This window comes from Macaca thibetana, chromosome 5 (genome assembly GCF_024542745.1).
Source record: "Macaca thibetana thibetana isolate TM-01 chromosome 5, ASM2454274v1, whole genome shotgun sequence".
Lineage (NCBI taxonomy): Eukaryota > Metazoa > Chordata > Mammalia > Primates > Cercopithecidae > Macaca > Macaca thibetana.
This window is the reverse complement of record NC_065582.1, coordinates 170,285,976-170,302,933: the sequence shown is the minus strand read 5'-3', so window position 1 is coordinate 170,302,933 and position 16,958 is coordinate 170,285,976. Positions and strand designations below refer to the sequence as shown.

The 16,958-nt window shown below is 40.5% G+C and overlaps 2 protein-coding genes across 10 annotated transcripts in view; one reads left to right on the top strand and one right to left on the bottom strand.

Annotated features, from left to right (window-relative positions):
- MED28 (mediator complex subunit 28) overlaps window positions 1–16,958 on the top strand; it is a 1,184,036-nt gene that overhangs the window by 135,389 nt on the left and 1,031,689 nt on the right. The window lies entirely within an intron of this gene.
- The window catches only part of LDB2 (LIM domain binding 2), a 399,521-nt gene that overhangs the window by 66,107 nt on the left and 316,456 nt on the right, over window positions 1–16,958 (bottom strand). For all 9 annotated transcript variants that reach the window (XM_050791965.1, XM_050791972.1, XM_050791973.1 and 6 more), the window contains exons 4-5: window positions 13,938–14,060; window positions 10,844–10,927 (exon numbers count right to left, since the gene is read on the bottom strand). In XM_050791965.1, coding sequence (XP_050647922.1) covers window positions 10,844–10,927; window positions 13,938–14,060 — 207 coding nt within the window. The remainder of the gene's footprint in view (window positions 1–10,843; window positions 10,928–13,937; window positions 14,061–16,958) is intronic.

Genomic DNA, 16,958 nt, shown 5'->3' with positions numbered 1-16,958 from the left:
GCCTTGTACTTGCAGAAAACACTGTTAGGAGCAGGACATGACAAAGGTGTTTAGGGGAGCGGTATTAATGACACCAACAATTTGAACATGACTTCCTTGCCTAACATTAGAGAAATGATTAAACACATCATAGCACCACACAGGCATATTTGTAGCTATTTTATGGTTAATGATGACTATGTAGAAACATGCAAGTGTTTACTAAATAACATTAAAAATTTGTATGTAACCTGATTGCATTTGTGCAGAAATTATGCATCTGAATGGATAAAGAGTAAGAGAACACACAAAGAAAATATCTTTTGGCTGAGATACAGGATAAGATGTTTTAAAGTCACACAAAACATAATGCTTAAAAAAATAACACCCCACTTTCAGCATTGGACCAATCTTCCAGACAGAAAGTCAGTAAAGAAACATCGAACTTAATCTGCACTAGAGACCAAATGGACCTAATAGATATTTACAGACCATTCCATCCAAAGGCTGCAGAATGCACATTCTTTTCCTCAGCACATGGATGATTCTCAAGGATCAGCCATACGGTAGGTCACAAAACAAGTATTAAAACATTCAAAAAATTGAAATAATATGAAGTATCTTTTCTGACCACAATGGAAAAAAACTGGAAATCAATCACAAGAGGAATTTGGAAACTATACAAATACATGAGAATGAGACAATATGCCCCTGAATGACCAGTGGATCAATGAGGGAATTAACAAGGAAATTGAAACTTTTTTTTTTTTTTGAGATGGAGTCTCGCACTGTTGCCCAGGCTGGAGTGCAGTGGCACAATCTTGGCTCACTGCAACTTCTGCCTCCTGGGTTCAAGCAATTCTCTGCCTCAGCCTCCCGAGTAGCTGGGATTATAGGCACATGCCATCATGTCCAGCTACATTTTCTATTTTTTTAAGTAGAGACGGGGTTTCACCATGCTGGCCAGACTGGTCTCGAACTCCTGATCCCATGATACACCTGCTTCAGCCTCCTAAAGTGCTGAGATTACAGGTGTGAGCCAGAAACATTTTTAAAAACAAATGATAATAGAAACATAACATACAAAACCTATGGATACAGCAAAAGCAGTACTAAGAGGGAAGTTTATAACTGAAAGTGCCTACATCAATGAAGAAGAACAATTTCAAATAAACAACCTAACAATGCATCTTAAAGTACTAGAAAAACAAGAGCAACCCAAATCCAAAATTACTGGAAGAAATAATAAAGATCAGAGCAGGAATCAGTGAACTTAAAATGAAGAAAACAATGCAAAAGATCAGTGAAACGAAGGTTGGTTTTTTGAAAAGTTAAAGTAGACAAACCTTAAGCCAGATTTTTAAAAAAAGAGAGAGAGAAGAACCAAATAAATAAAATCATAGTTGAAAAAGGAGACATTACAACTAATACTGCAGAAATTCAAAAGATCATTAATAGCTACTATGAGCAAGTATATGCCAATAAATTGGAAAATCTAGAAGAAATGGACAAATTCCTAGACATAGACAACCTACCAAGGTTGAAACATGAAGAAATCCAAAACCTGAACACATCAACGATGAGTAACAAGATCAAAGCTGTAATGAAATGGCTTTCAGCAAAGAAAAGCCCAGAAGCTGGTGGCTTCACTGCTGAATTTTGCAATACCAATCCTACTGAAACTATTCCAACAAATAGAGGAGGAGGGACTACTTTCAAACTCATTCTCAGAGGCCAGTATTACCCTGATCCCAAAACCAGATAAAGACACATCATAAAAAGAGAAAACTACAGGCCAATATCACTGATAAATATTGATGCAAAAATCCTCAATAAAATACTATCAAACCAAACTCAACAACACATTAAAAAGATCATTTATCATGACCAAGTGGTATTTATCTCAGGGTTGCAAGAATGGTCAACATATGCAAATCAATCAATGTGATACATCATATCAACAGAATGAAGGATGAAAGCCATGTGATCACTTCAACTGATACTGAAAAAGCATTTGATAAAACTCAGCATCTCTTCATAAAGAAAAACCCTAAAAAACTGGGTATAGATGCTTCCACATAATAAAACCCATACATGACAGACCTACAGCTGGTATCATACTGAATGGGGAAAAGTTTTAGTCTTTTCTTTAAGATATGGAACATGACAAGGATGCCCACTATTATCACTGCTATTCAATATAGTACGGGAAGTCCTAGCTAGAGTAATCAAACAAGAGAAAGAAATAAGGGGCATCCAAACTGGAAAGAAAAAAGTCAAATTTTCATTGTTAGTCAATAACATCTTAAATTTGGAAAAACTTAAAGACTCCACCAAAACACTATTAGAACTGATAAACAAATTCAGTAAAGTTGCACAGTACAAACTCAATGTAAAAGTCAGTCACATTTTTCTATGCCAACAGTGAACAATCTGAAAAGGAAACCAAGAAAGTGATTCCAAGTACAATAGCTACAAATTTAATAAAATACCTAGGAATTAACTTAACCAAGTAAGTGAAAGATCTCTAAAATGAAAACTACAAAGTATTGATGAAAAAAATTGAAGAGGATATACAAAAATGGAAAGATATTCCATTTTCAGTGACTGAAACAATCAATATTGACACAATGTCCACACTACTCAAAGCAGTCTACAGATTTAATGTAATCCCTATCAAAATACCAATGACATTCTTCACAAAAATACAGAAAACAATCCTAAAATGTATATGGAACCACAAAACACCCAGAATAGCCAAAGTTATCCTGAACAAAAGGAGGAAAACAGGAAGAATCACATTGTCTGACTTATACTACAGAGCTATAGTAAATAAAACAGCATGGTACCGGCATAAAAACAGACACATAAACCAGTGGAACACAATAGAGAACATATAAATAAATCCATAGTCTACAGTAAACTCATTTTCAAAAAAAGTTCCAAGAACATACATTCAGGAAAGGACAGCCTATCCAATAAATAGTGCTGGGAAAATTGGATATCCATATGCAAAAGAATAAAATTAGACCCCTATTTCTCACCATATACAAAAATCAAATAAAAATGGATTACAAATTTAAATTTAAGCCCTCAAACTATGAAACTACTAAAAGAAAACATTGGGGAAACTCTCCACGACTTTGGACTGAACAAAGACTTGTTGAGCATTACCCCACAGGCACCCCAAAAATTGACAAATGGGATCACATCAAGTTAAAAAGCTTTTGCACAGCAAAGGAAACAATCAACAAAGTGAAGAGACAATCACAGAGTGGGAGAAAATAGTTGCAAGCTACCCATTTGACAAGGAATTAATAACCATAATACACAAGAAGCTCAAAAAACTTCATAGGAAAAGATCTGATAATCTGATTAAAAATAGGCAAAAGCTCTTAATAGATATTTCACAAAAGGAGACATACAGATGGCAAACAGATATATGAAAAGGTACTCAACATCGCTGATCATCACAGAAATGTAAATCAAAACTATAATGAAATATCATCTCATCCCAGTCAAAATGGCTTTTAGCCAAAAGACAGGCAATAACAAATGCTGGTGAGGATGTGGAGAAAGGGAACTTTTGCACACTATTGATAGGAATGTAAATTAGTACAACCACTATGGAGAATACTTTGGAGGTTCTTCAAAAAACTAAATATAGTATGATCCAGCAATCCAACTCCATTCCTATATACCCCAAAGAAAGGAAATCAGTATGTTAAAGAGACAGCTGCACTCCTATGTTTATTGCAGCACTATTAACAATAGCCAAGATTTTGAAGTAACTTAAGTGTCTGTCAACAGACAAATAAATAAAGAAAATGTGGCACATATACACAATGGAGTACTATTCAGCCATAAAAAAGATGAGATTCTGTCATTTACAACATAATGGATTGAACTGAAGGTCGTTATATTAAGTGAAATAAGCCAGGCACAGAAAGACATATATTGCATGCTCTCATTTATCTGTGGGAGCTAAAAATTAAAACAAATGAACTGGAGATAGAGAGTAGGGATGGTCACCACAGATTGGGAAGGGTCAGGGAGTGGGAAAAGGAGGATGGTTAATTGGTACACAAACAGAGTTAGAAAGAATTTTTAAAATCTAGCACAACAGGGTGACTATAGTAAAAAATAATTTAATTGTTCATTTTAAGATAATTAAAAGAATATATTTGGATTGTTTGAAACATAAAGGATAAAGGCTTGAGGCGATGGATACTGTATTTACCCTGATGCAATTATGATGCATTACATGCATGTATCAAAATACCTCATGTAACTAATAAATATATACACCTACTATGTACCCTGAAAATTTTTAAAATTTAACAAAAAACAAAAGAAGCATTTGTAACCTAGCTTTAAGAAAATGTGGCCAAAGGAAATAGAAAAAGATAATCATTCATCAAAACATTTGTTTTCAATACTTAAAAGAATGCATTTCCAATATAATGAAAATACCATAATGACATTTAGAGTAAGGATTAAATACTGATTTAGAGCAAGTAGAAGAAATAATATTCCAATAAACATTTAACATTGGGATCTCTGAGTATTTAAGTGGGAATCTGCACCCTAGAGAGACGTGAGGGCCTCATACCATGTTGCCTTTTATTTTCTCAATGCATTCAACTCTTTTGCTCCTCAGATTTCATGGTGAAGTTCTAGGAAGTGATTTTTGAAATGAATCAACATTTTTTTTCTAGATGCTGTAGGGCAAATGAATTCAACTGAGTTTTCTTTGTGTAGTTTTTATCATGTCATCATTTGAAATCTTGCCTTCCATTTACCAAATCATCCATCTGCCAAGCACACATTCAGGAGATACTACTGGGTACTTATGTGTCTTCACATTGCTCAGAGTCTAGTTCAGGAGACAAACGAGTGGGGAGACAATTCTTATATGGGACCTGCCAAGAGTTAATCCTGAGGCTATGTGCACAGAACTCCCAGAGCACTGGGGAGAGGCTCCTACCCCAGCTGAGAGTCAGAGAGATGTTCTCACAGGAGTTGATAGATGAAGAAATCCTGAAGGATGAGAAGGATTTCGCTTGGGAAAATCAGATGGTGAGAGAAGGGTAGCACCTCAAGGCAGTGGCAGTGAGTCATGCTGTGCAAACGCATGGAGGCAAGAGAGCATGACCAATTTGGATCAACTGTAGGTGGTTCGTGTGGTCTAGGATGGAGTACAAGCTGGGGAAGGGCATGGAATGAGGCTGGGAGGCAGCAGAGACAGAATCATGGAGGGCTTTGCATACAAATGGAAGAAGGTGTAGTGAAGCAGAGCAATTGATTAATACACTGAAAAATGTAAACAAGTCAAATTTAAGCCCCCTACTGAGACGAAGAGGACCATGGTATCCTCAGGAAAATTAAGAGACAATAAAAATTCTGGAATGACCTGAAGTCCCCAGATGAGATTGACAGTATGAACTGGAAGCAGACTTACTTGTAACAGTATCTTAAACTCCTTAAAAAAGAGAATGTGCCTTAGGCATTCTTGTAAACATTCCACCCCATCCCTTTTGTGCTTAATATAGTAAGTAGATGCCACCAAACTCTTGGTTAGCTAATTGATGTGAAATTTATGAACAAAAGCAGACTACCCCAAATCATCAGAGATGTAGACAACTGTATAAACCAATGCTATTCCTACTGTTTCTTGCATTCTGTTCAGTGAATGCAAGGAATGCCCACTCTATTGTTACAGGAGATAAATCAACATGAAAGTGGCACATTTCACTCAATGCCAGCCGAGAAGTTTGTGGCGGCTTCCTTTAAATGTTTAAGGATATGATTTCCGCATTGTCCACCCCTCTTTTCTTTATATTGTTGAAGACAAAATAGACATCAATTACTTCTTCAATTTTAAAATCTTATTATTTAAAGCTACTTAAAGAAAACATGGTTATTGCATACAGTAAACATTCAAATATAAGAATTTCATATTAGAAATTTGAAATGATGGCAATTTCAAACTGAGTTAGAAGAAACTTGCATTCTGATGAAAGGCAAGAATTAAGGAAGAAGGATCAACTCTTGTGTGTGTTGACCCACAGAGTCCTTCTGATGAGCTCTGCATACAGGGGAATTCAATAAAAGATTCTGATGCGCTCTACCCAGAAAAGAAGACCAGAAGCGTTTACAAAGGTACTTTGGTGAATGAGTAATGAAAGCTGTGCGTGCATTTATCCTACTAGAACCTAGCGAGAGAGATGCTGTAGCTCATTTCACAGATGAAAAAATGAAGGCTCAGAGAGGTCAAGAAACTTGCCCAGGGTCACACAGCTAGTAAGAAGATGATGTTCTCAGATACATACTGTTTAACTTACTCCCAAGCCCATGTCACAGTGAGAGGGTGCTTATCTTGACCATGCTGTTACTGGAAAAACAAAATCTCTTGAATTACACCACTCAGCCAGGGTATATGGTTTGGGCTCAAAACACCTGCCTGTGTTGGTACCTAAAACAAACTTGAAACTTATATTTTAACTATGTGAAACTTCCTAGAGCTCCCCAAGCCACTAACACTCTCCACCCTTCTCTGACTCCTTTCACAGTGGGCCCTGTGTTTGGACTGTCCTCTGCCTTGTCTGCCTGATGATCACCTACTCATTTTTTAGAATCAATCCAAGGGCCATCTCCTCTATGAAGACTTTGCAGCCTTCCTCTCCTACCTTCTAACAACCTCTCTGTCCTTTGTGCTTAGAATCAGATCATGGGTCCAGATCCCTGATCTGCCACTTACCAGTTCTGTGACCTTGGGAAGTTACTTCTCTGTGCCTCAGTTTTCTCCCCTGTAAAATAGGACTAAAAATAGCTCCTACCCCATATGGATGCTGTGAGTATTTAAAGAAAAAATAAAGACAAAGAAAGAGAGAAAGAAGAGAGAGAGAGAGAGAGAGAGAAAGCAAGAAAGAGAAAGAAAGCAAGAAAGCAAGCAAGCAAGCAAGCAAGCAAGCAAGCAAGCAAGCAAGCAAGAAAGAAAGAAAGAAAGAAAGAAAGAAAGAAACTCCCTGCAAGGCACATAGCAGCAATGCCTGGCACACAGTAAGTGCCCCAGAAATGTTAGCTAGTACTATGTTTCTCACTGCACCTGGGAACAATTTCTCTCCAAGAGTGTATTTGTTTTTCTTTCTTACATTCTAGGCAGTGATCTCCTTGAGGGCAGAGACCTGGCACAAAGAAAGTGTGTTAGAAATGCTTGTGAAATGAACAATGAATAAATGGGCAAACAGGATCTGGTGGTAGCTGACAAGGCTCCACAGCCAGGTCTCATTGACCTGGATGAACCAATGATCACTAAACTGCACTGCCTTCTCATGGTTGCTGAATTGGATCCCTTCGTAAAATGCCAGGCGGACAACAGGACTTCTGCTTCCCAGCAAACGAGGCAAAGGACACATTTCCGAGTTCCTGGCTTGCTTCTCCCATTCTAGTGCTCAAGTTCTAGCACTAGAGCGTGCTGCTTACTGAAAGGCGCCATCTCCCCATGCCCCAGTACAACGAGGACATGCTTCGTGAAACCCACCACCTGGTATCGGAATACCCAACAGCCACAAAATAATGACTTCCCCATCCTGCAGGTCCCTTCCCAGCTCTGGCTTGGATAACTACTGCAGGGACACTCAGTCGGCAAGTCCCAGCCCCCTCCAGAGGTCCCAGAGGCATCCTGTAGAGGAAGTGAGACCGCACTGTGACAGAGCGCCATCTCCGCAGACACAGCCACTTCCAGTCGTAGCTCCACGGGGACCACTGAGTCAGCCATCGTTGCACCTCTTAGCTCAGGGCACCTCTAACCTTGTCATGCTGGGATGCAACAGGAGGGAACAACAAGAGGGAACAGCAGGTGATTTGACAACCCAAATCAAATGGCAACAGCTGTTCTTGTTGTCACTTCAAAAGTACAAGGTCACCAGTGTCCCTTCCAGAGTGCTGCTGGCGAGTGTCTGTGTTCAGTCCCATCATCTGCATTCACAATGTCCACAGCTCGGTCATCCTCAGGGTCTCACCTGCTCCTCCCTCCAAGGGTGAGAGCCGCATTCGGTCAGCTCTGTGTATTTCCTGACTGCAGGTCTCCGTGAGAATGATTAGAATTTCACCGGAATAAATGAACTTGTTTTGACGAAGCTAGATGGCTGTAATTGCCTACTTTCTGCTCTGCTTAATTTTGTTATGTTAGACACTGCATATTGAAATTTCAATGTCTGGAGGCTTTAAAATCTCTATCCATCCTTTCCAAAGCAGAATGCATCCGTTTTTAAAGTTCTTCAACTGCATAGTAGGTTTTGGATTCATATTTACCAACATATCCATTTGACCTCTTTTTCTGATACTGGGAGTGGCATTGAAGCTTCTTGTTACCTTATTTGCACAATACTTCAGATGACCTTCTGGGGCTTGAGGCAAAAGCCAGCCTCCTCAGATGGATGTGGAGGCTTCGGATCTTAAGGCAACTTTATAAATGAATGTATTTTGTGATTGCTCCACTGTCTTAAAAAAATTAGATGATAAGGCTACTAGAAGAATCTTAAATCCCAGTACTAAATGGAAGAAATGACCTTTGTCTGTCATTCTCAGTGACCTACCCCATATGGATAACCACCACAGAAGCCCATGTTCACTGCTTTTGGGCAATGAGTTTGAGATTCTGCTCAGCCATGACCTGTCAAGTGGCCCACGTCAGCCTGAAGGATTGTGACTAGGAAGCATGACTTCTATCCTGAGCTGCTCCTTAAGACCTGAGGATCATTCCTTGGGCTATTTCTGGCTTTGCATCTCCCTCTATTTCAGAACGCTTCACTGGAACCACAGCTGACCACATTCCACCAGCCTGTGACTACCAACTGAGGACAGAAGCCATGGCTCCACCATGAAACCCAGCAACTGGAAAACTGCCAGGAATAACGAGTGAGTGAGAAGGAATGGAATGAAGGCAGGGAAGGTAAATAGCTACTGCACCACGATTCGCAAGTCAGGAAACAAAGTAGCATTAGACATCCCCAGAGTGAGAGTAGAGAGTGGGTGCTGTGTTTCTCTGCGTGGCTCCAGCACAACAAACAATGATGGGCACACAGAAGGTGCTCAATACATGATGAGAATGAACACAAATGGGGCACTTTCTGTCCCCAGGCCCTGTGCTAAGCCCTTTACATGGACTGTCTGACCCAATCCTGGAACTAAACCCTACAAGGAGCTGATGTTATTTTTGGCAAAGTGAACGAAGGCTCACTGATAGATGCTGACTCTCTAGCGAAGGCAGGAAAGACATGACCCAATTCCTATCAATATCATCAGTCTCCCATGCTCACTAGCAAGGGAGCAGCATTCTGTGGTGGAGCTCATGGATTCTAGGGTCAGGCTGCCTGAGTTCAAGTCCCAGTTCTGCCACTTGCATGTAAAGCTGGGAGACTTACTTCACTTACTGAAACCCTCGGTGCCTCACTTTGCTACAGGGATGGTAATGGGGTGCAGGGTCCGTTATGAGACTACTTCAGTCACAAGATACACAGCAAAGAACCTGACATGCAGCAATCACTGTGTTCATGTGGTAGCCTCAAAACACTACTCCCTATTGCCAAAAGCTATACATGATTTCCTTGCTATCATTGTCAGGAGAGGGGTAGTGCCTTCACAGGTCTGACCTCAGTCTTTGTGGGCCACAGGATGTGGGGACCTGGTGGGCCTTGACCACAGGGTGAAAGTCAACCATTGACAGATGACAATAAGAGGAGTGGGAAGGAGAAGGAAGGAAATTTGGTGTTTATTAATCTGTGTTAAATGCAGCTAAAAGATGTAACTAAGAATCTGTCCAAGATCTTGCTATAGGGTGAGTGACCAAGTCTAGGATAGACTTCAAAGTCTCAGCTTCCTATGTGGGGTCAGCTGAGGACACATAGTGTGGAACTTCTTTATCTGCAGGAGGAAGAGCATCTTCCCTGTTTTAAACTAAAACTCTCCTGGTCCCTGACAAGACGATATGCCCAGCAGTACAGAGCAGCCTTCTGAATTGTGGAGAGAACAACTTCATAGACCATCACGCCCCAAGCCTCGCCACCCATCCGCATTATATCAGAGGCCCCACAAGAGAGCCATTCTGACTGCGGAGACCGGAGGTTTGGGAGGACACAGCCCCAGCTACCCTGGCTGGGAGCACCTGCCGTCCACCCATACTCCTGGGCTGACTTTGGTTTCCCTCTGAGCAGAGACCAGTGGGCTCTTTAGTGTTTCAGGGCCACCGCAATGGCATGGGCATGAGGATGGGCGGGTGGGGAGCACAGCTGATTCTGGCTGTTGTCAGGCCTGGATTTGGCCCTGGGGCATCTAGGCTGTAGAGAGAAAGAATCTCCTTCTTTTACCCACCACCAAATCTGTTACATGTTGTGCAGAGAGTCCTTATGAAGCCTTAGAAATATCTGTGCTTCAGCCTGGGATTGGATTTCTTCAGGAGACTCTTTGAGGCAGTATATTGATTCTCCTAAGGGATGACCAGTGCCTGGCTGGAGGCATAGGGGCAGTGAACTCACCAATAACCCATTTGAACTTGAGACAACAACAAGGGAAGCAGCAACAAAGCATTTTGCGACAATGGGACATTGCTAGCCTTTGAATAATTAATTCCAAGAGACATATAGATATAGGACTGAACCCTGACAAATTCCAGGTTTGATGCTTTGTTAATTAAACCCCGTCCTCCATTGAAAACACACACACACACATACATCTGGTACAGAACACAGACACTGTGCTATATCACCAGTACCTCATTTTAACTTCTTGGGTCAGGATGCATATAAACCTCTGAAGTACTTTTCAAACTCACCAAAACATAAAATCATTCGATTGATCTTACCCTGAGGTAGTTGAGGGTGAAGTTTGTTAGCCCCATCCTGGTGATGTTTTTGGACAGCTGATCCAGGACCTGAGGATCTTGTGCCTAAATGGAGAAAAAACCCCACATGTATTTTATCACTACAGGATGGTCCTGAGAAAATCTCAGACTGCGCTACAGCTGCTAAGGAAATGTAATCTCGACATTGTCGATTTTATTTGGAGGGCAGGCTGCTGGAGGTAATTTAATTTACATTTCGAAGACACTTGCATATAACACTCAAGGACATTTTCAGATCAATTGTGCAAGACTGGGGAAAAACCAAACTGCTCAGATGTGCTTTCAGTCCTGGGGAGAAATGACATTACTTCCTCTTGGAGAGGCCTTGGCACTCAGGTCTCCAGCCTGAGTCACAGAACTCTGCCAGGAGAGCTCCAGGTCTAACGCCCTCTTTAGAGAAGGCAGTCCCCCTGGACTGAGCAGATCCATGCTTCAGGACTGGTCTCTGTTTCCTGCTGTGATAGTGGTGGTGTTATTACAGCCTGGGGTTGAGGGCTGTATTGGAAAACTTTGCCACTGACTCGAACTACACACACACACACACACACGCACGCATACACACGCATGCACACACACACACGTATATATATGGAGAGACAGAGAATTCTAACTCTCCTCCCCATTAAGCTAGTCTGGAAATAGATATCCCCAACAATTTTTATCCTGCAGGACTGTAAGAGTAAGTATCATATTTTCCAAAATGTCAGCCACATTTTAAGAAGGGATGTAAAGTACCATGGGCCACACCAAATGTTCTGTTTGGCTAGAAGAAAATGAAAATTCTTTCTGGGATCCATTTTAAAATGAGTCTCTTGGTTGATGTTCTTTCTTTCTGTTTGCCTTTCCTTCTTCCTTAATTGATATAAGCAAATTGGCACTAAACAGAGGGAGAGGGAAGTAAACATCCCCTTGTCTCCACGTCTGCCTTCGTGAGACTAGGTTATACTAATGTGACTTATTCTTTTCTGTACATACCTTTTCTCATAGTGATACTACCAATTGGATTTGTGTATATAAATAAAAAATGCAGGAGAAAACAGAGCATGTCAGTTTCATGTCAATTTCCTAAACGAGGTCTTCCCTGACATTGAGCCTATATTCTTTTTTTTTTTTTTTTTTTTTTTTTTTTTTTTTGAGACGGAGTCTCGCTCTGTCTCCCAGGCTGGAGTGCAGTGGCGCGATCTTGGCTCACTGCAAGCTCCGCCTCCCGGGTTCCCGCCATTCTCCTGCCTCAGCCTCCCGAGTAGCTGGGACTACAGGCGCCCACAACCGCGCCCGGCTAATTTTTTGTATTTTTAGTAGAGACGGGGTTTCACCGTGGTCTCGATCTCCTGACCTTGTGATCCGCCCGCCTCGGCCTCCCAAAGTGCTGGGATTACAGGCGTGAGCCACCGCGCCCGGCGAGCCTATATTCTTAAACCACTCTGATGTGCTAAGAAGAGTTTGTTCTATCAAGTAGTCAGGGTCAACCTCAAGGAACTTACATTTCAGTCAGAAGAGAGGAAAACTAATAATAAAGGAATGTAAAAATCTTGTTCCTGCTGCTGTGGCTACCGATGACGATGATGACAGCCAATCGCCGAAACTCGTAGAGGACACACTATAGGCCAGGCATTGTTCTAAGTGCTTTACAGTCATTAACTCTTAATTTGATGATCTGAAACATGCTTTATTACTGTACCCATCTTATAGATGAGGGACTAGAAGCACAGAGATGTCACATCATTTGCCCAAACTCACCCAAGAGCAAGGGTCCAACCCTATGTGGTCTCAATCCAGGGCCCAGGTTCCCAACTATTATCCTTTGCTGCCTTTTAGTCTATTTTGAGAATACTAGAAGTGAATATTCCAGACTACCTCGAAGAGAGTGGAGGATGTAAACTAAGCTTTAAAAACCAAGGGCTTGGGGCATAAACAGCCAGAAATCATGGAGCAGGAAAGTGGGGTGCCACAACAAAAAGAATAAGGCTAATGGGAAGGGCAGAGCTTGCATTAACTAGTCAGAAAGAGGTGGCTGACAACTAATGTGTGGAGAAATAGCCGGGAATGGGACAGCTGGGAGACAAAGTTAGAACCACCGCGGACAAAATCTTGATTTTGCTACTTCTGGGCTAAAAAACATGGGGCAACTTATTGATTCTCTGAACCTCAGTTTCCTCACTTTTAAAATAGGAATAATACTAGCTCAACTCTCTGCCTGACTGTGAGAATTCAATAGCATGAGATATACAAAATGTTTAGCTGAAGGCCTGGCAGAGTAAAAAATCAGGAAATGGTAGTTACTGTTACGTTATTTTCTTTCGATTGTTCAGGGTCTTTAAAATTAGGCTTATGAAGTCTGATTTTGCTCCAAAGATTTTCATGGAAGCATCATGTATTATAGAGGAGAGACTTAAATTTAAGTTGATGCCTTTGACGACTTATTAAGAGATTGCACCTGACTAGTTCCTACTTACATTTAAAATACATCTCTAGATTGGCATAGAACCCACCCTTGCACCTAATTTGTGCTCAGTAAATTTGATGTGATTTATGGTCAAACAAAACCAACAGAAGCCAAAATATTCCACTTCAAATTTAGCACCGTGATCAGGGAGGACCAACTTCTGACACGAATCTGAAGATATAGGAGTCCCATGTCCCATCAGATGGTTCTAATCAAAACTGGAAACTGTTTTCCTAACTTCTTGTTTTATTTCATTCCCCAGTTATACGTAACAGGTTTATTAGCCCAAGCAGAGCAGTAATTGATAATGACTGAATGGAATTTAAGAAAAGTACAAACTGTTTATTGAAGTAACCTCAATTTGGAGTTCAAAATAATAAAATATAAAAAAATAGTCACACAATGTACCAATCTTGGAAAGAAAAAGGGGAGAAAAGGGCCTGTGGATTAAAATGGTTGAGAACAAAACTCAATATTTAGAGTTAATTACCTAAAGCGTGACAACTACTGGAATTCTTTCACAGAGAGAGGACTGGGTTTTTCCCCTTGAGTGAAATGAAGGAGGAAAAAAAAAAAAAAAGAAAGCAAAACAGAGATTAAATTACTTACATGCATGGCTAGGATGCTTCTCGGGACTAACTCTCGGTATTGTCTAATGGTAAAGTGCCATGTTTTTATTCTCATGAGATCATCAAAGGTGAACTCCAAGATCAGTCTGCCTTCTGTACACACCTAGAAGTGACAAACAACACAGTCATTCATTATGCACTTTGTGAAAGCCACTTTTTGTAACTCACATATCAGCTACTCAGCGTGGTCTCCCTTTCTGTCCTTGGGCAGTGCTAGCTCTTGGTAAAGATGTGACACAAGTGATGTGTCCACTGCACATGGTACAAATGTCAGCTCTAAAATCAGTGGGTTCAAGAGACTGTACAGCTGCTTATTGGCCGTGATGTGCTAGTAATTCTACTATTTACTGCTGAAACTCTATGACCCTCAGTTTCTTCGTCTGTAAATATGGAGATAAAACCCATCTTATAGTGACATTGGATCAAAAAGTTTTCCTCCACTTTCATCATCCTTCAACCACAGAGGCTTCAGCTCTTATTCTAATCTTGGTTATCCTACTCTGGGACAAAGTACTCAATAAACTCATTCATGGTTAAGTGTAAGTTACTACAACTTGATCCAACTGGAGGAAGTTTTTATTTCAAAAATGAAATTCCAGAGGACAATGCTTAACCCAAGGCAGTTAGTATCAGTTACTGACATGTGGAAAATAGAGGCATGTGTCAAGAGTATATTCCTTGAATCTCAGCACATCAGCAATGATAAATTCTGCTAGCATAAAAGGCCAGTCTTAGGGGGATGGGACACTTTATCTTTCTAAGAAAAATATATATAATTAATGAAACATAATAGAATTTTGAAGGGTCTCTTCCTTGATAGAGTAATCAGTGACAGAGTAGCATTTTAATCTTTTTTTAATATTCATAGCATTTTTAGCATGTAGTTCCTATTTTATTTACCATTCCTTTCGCTATTAACAACTTTGAAATCAAAGAAAGTGCTAGGCAATCACAAACCACTGAGCCTATGTCAACTCTGAGCTAGAAGTGGCGGTAGTGTATTGGTTCAGTTTAAATAGTTACAACTCATTAATCAGACCATTTCTGCCCTAGGAAAGCAGTACAAAATAGTGGGTGCATACTTTGGCATCAGAGGGTACTGGTTTTGAATCCCAATTCTACTTTTTACTTATTCTGGAAATTTGGGGAAAATCTAATAAATTCCCCAAATTCCAGTTTTTCTCATCTGTAAAATGGAAATAGAAATATCCTTGGGTAAGGATGTTAGGAAAATACATTAAATAAAGTTATGTACGTAGGCTACCTGGAATTCTGCCTGGCATGTAGTAGGATAGCAGTAAATGATAGCGCTGCAGATAAAAAGAATGCTACCCAAGAAAACACAAAGCTCTAGACCAGTAATGGTCATCGTGTGCCACCTGAGACCTAGGGCTTCACTAGTGGCGACATCTCAGGGGCTCTGCTGGGAGGAACTGGGCCTCCATCTCGGCTTTGAGATCCTCATTGACTTTCTGGATTTCACTGAGCAGCTTTGATTTTTCAGTTTTTTACTGCATTGGGCTTCTGATCAAGCTTTTTGGAGAAAGATTTCCTAGACTAAAAACAAACATACAATACTCCAGACACTTGAAAAAACACTCAAAAACAAATAAACAAATAAGTAAAAATTAATTAACTGAAGAGAGAATGTAAGTATTTGTAAAACTACAGTCCATGAAGATAGTGAACAATTTATATCAGCCTTTTATGAAATATTAATAATTACTTTCTTCTTTGGAAATTTAATACAAAACACCATCACTAATTGGGTTGCAACTTGGTCCACAGGACTGGGTTGGGTGCATTCCATGCGCTCAAATTGAAGGTAACATGTTCTTTCAACAAGTCAAATGCCAGTACAGGAGAATTACTAACAAGTGTTGATGGGACACTACTCGAGAAAGATGCTGTTAATGTGTGCCATCTTTGTCTTATCAAAGACCTCAGAGACACTGTGGGATAACTGTTGATAATCTGGGTGAAGACCTTTGCTTCAGATCCAATTAGCAGGATCTGTGGGTAAACTCAGGCATGTGGGCACCTTGCCTTGAAACCCCTTGACTGTGTAGTCTTCAGAGCCTTGTTTCTGGTGTCTCAGCCATGAGAGTTGAGTGCATAGAAATGGGAGAAGACTTCAGTGTCCCCAAACCTCTCCCCTTGAGCATCATCAACTTTGGAATTAATTTACCAAGACATTAAAAAGAGTTGCATGGAGATTAAGCCACACAATTCCCCCTGGGGTGTCGGCATGACAGAAGCCACCTGTGGTGACAGCTTTCACAAAAGGGAGGTAGCTATGGGGAGCCATCAACAGTGAAATGTCTTGACAAAAACAGGACAGGGATATTTGGATGCTATAATCCTCTTTTTAAAGGGGGGAGATTATTGGATATTTAAACAAATACTAGCTTAGTTAAATGTCAGCGTTTAAAAAATTATCTAGTATATTTGTTTTGCATTTGTGAACCACAAACGCAGGGCAGGTGAAGGGTCTGGTTTACTTCTATTGGGAGAGAATTTCATAATGAGAAAGCATGTATGTAGTCCTACTGACAGATGACTCAATTGGAGCATCTGTAAGGTCAAGTTAAATTGTGTCCTTTGTTCACGGTAACAGAGTGAGCTAGTTGGGGACCTTTCTTGCAGTCAAACTGTCATGGGCCTACAAATGGAAAATTGCAGCAAGCCTTGGGCTCCTCTAATTTTCAGTCAAAACCAAGGGTTTAACTGGGGTATAGCATGTGCAAGGCAGGAATCTTTAGAATCAAATCTGAGTTGACTATGTTTTCTTTAAGGAAAAATAAATGACTTCCTTGAATGAAAGGTCAGAGGAGGATTTTGGTCACGGCTGGTCTTCCCCAAGTAATTACACCCACACCTTCCAGGGCCTAGACAGCCACTCCACACCCTGTACCCATCATAGAAATTAAAGGAAACCAAAGGCTTTGTGATTTGCTTTACATGCAACAGCCAGCAAATGGAATGGAGGCAAATAAGAGAA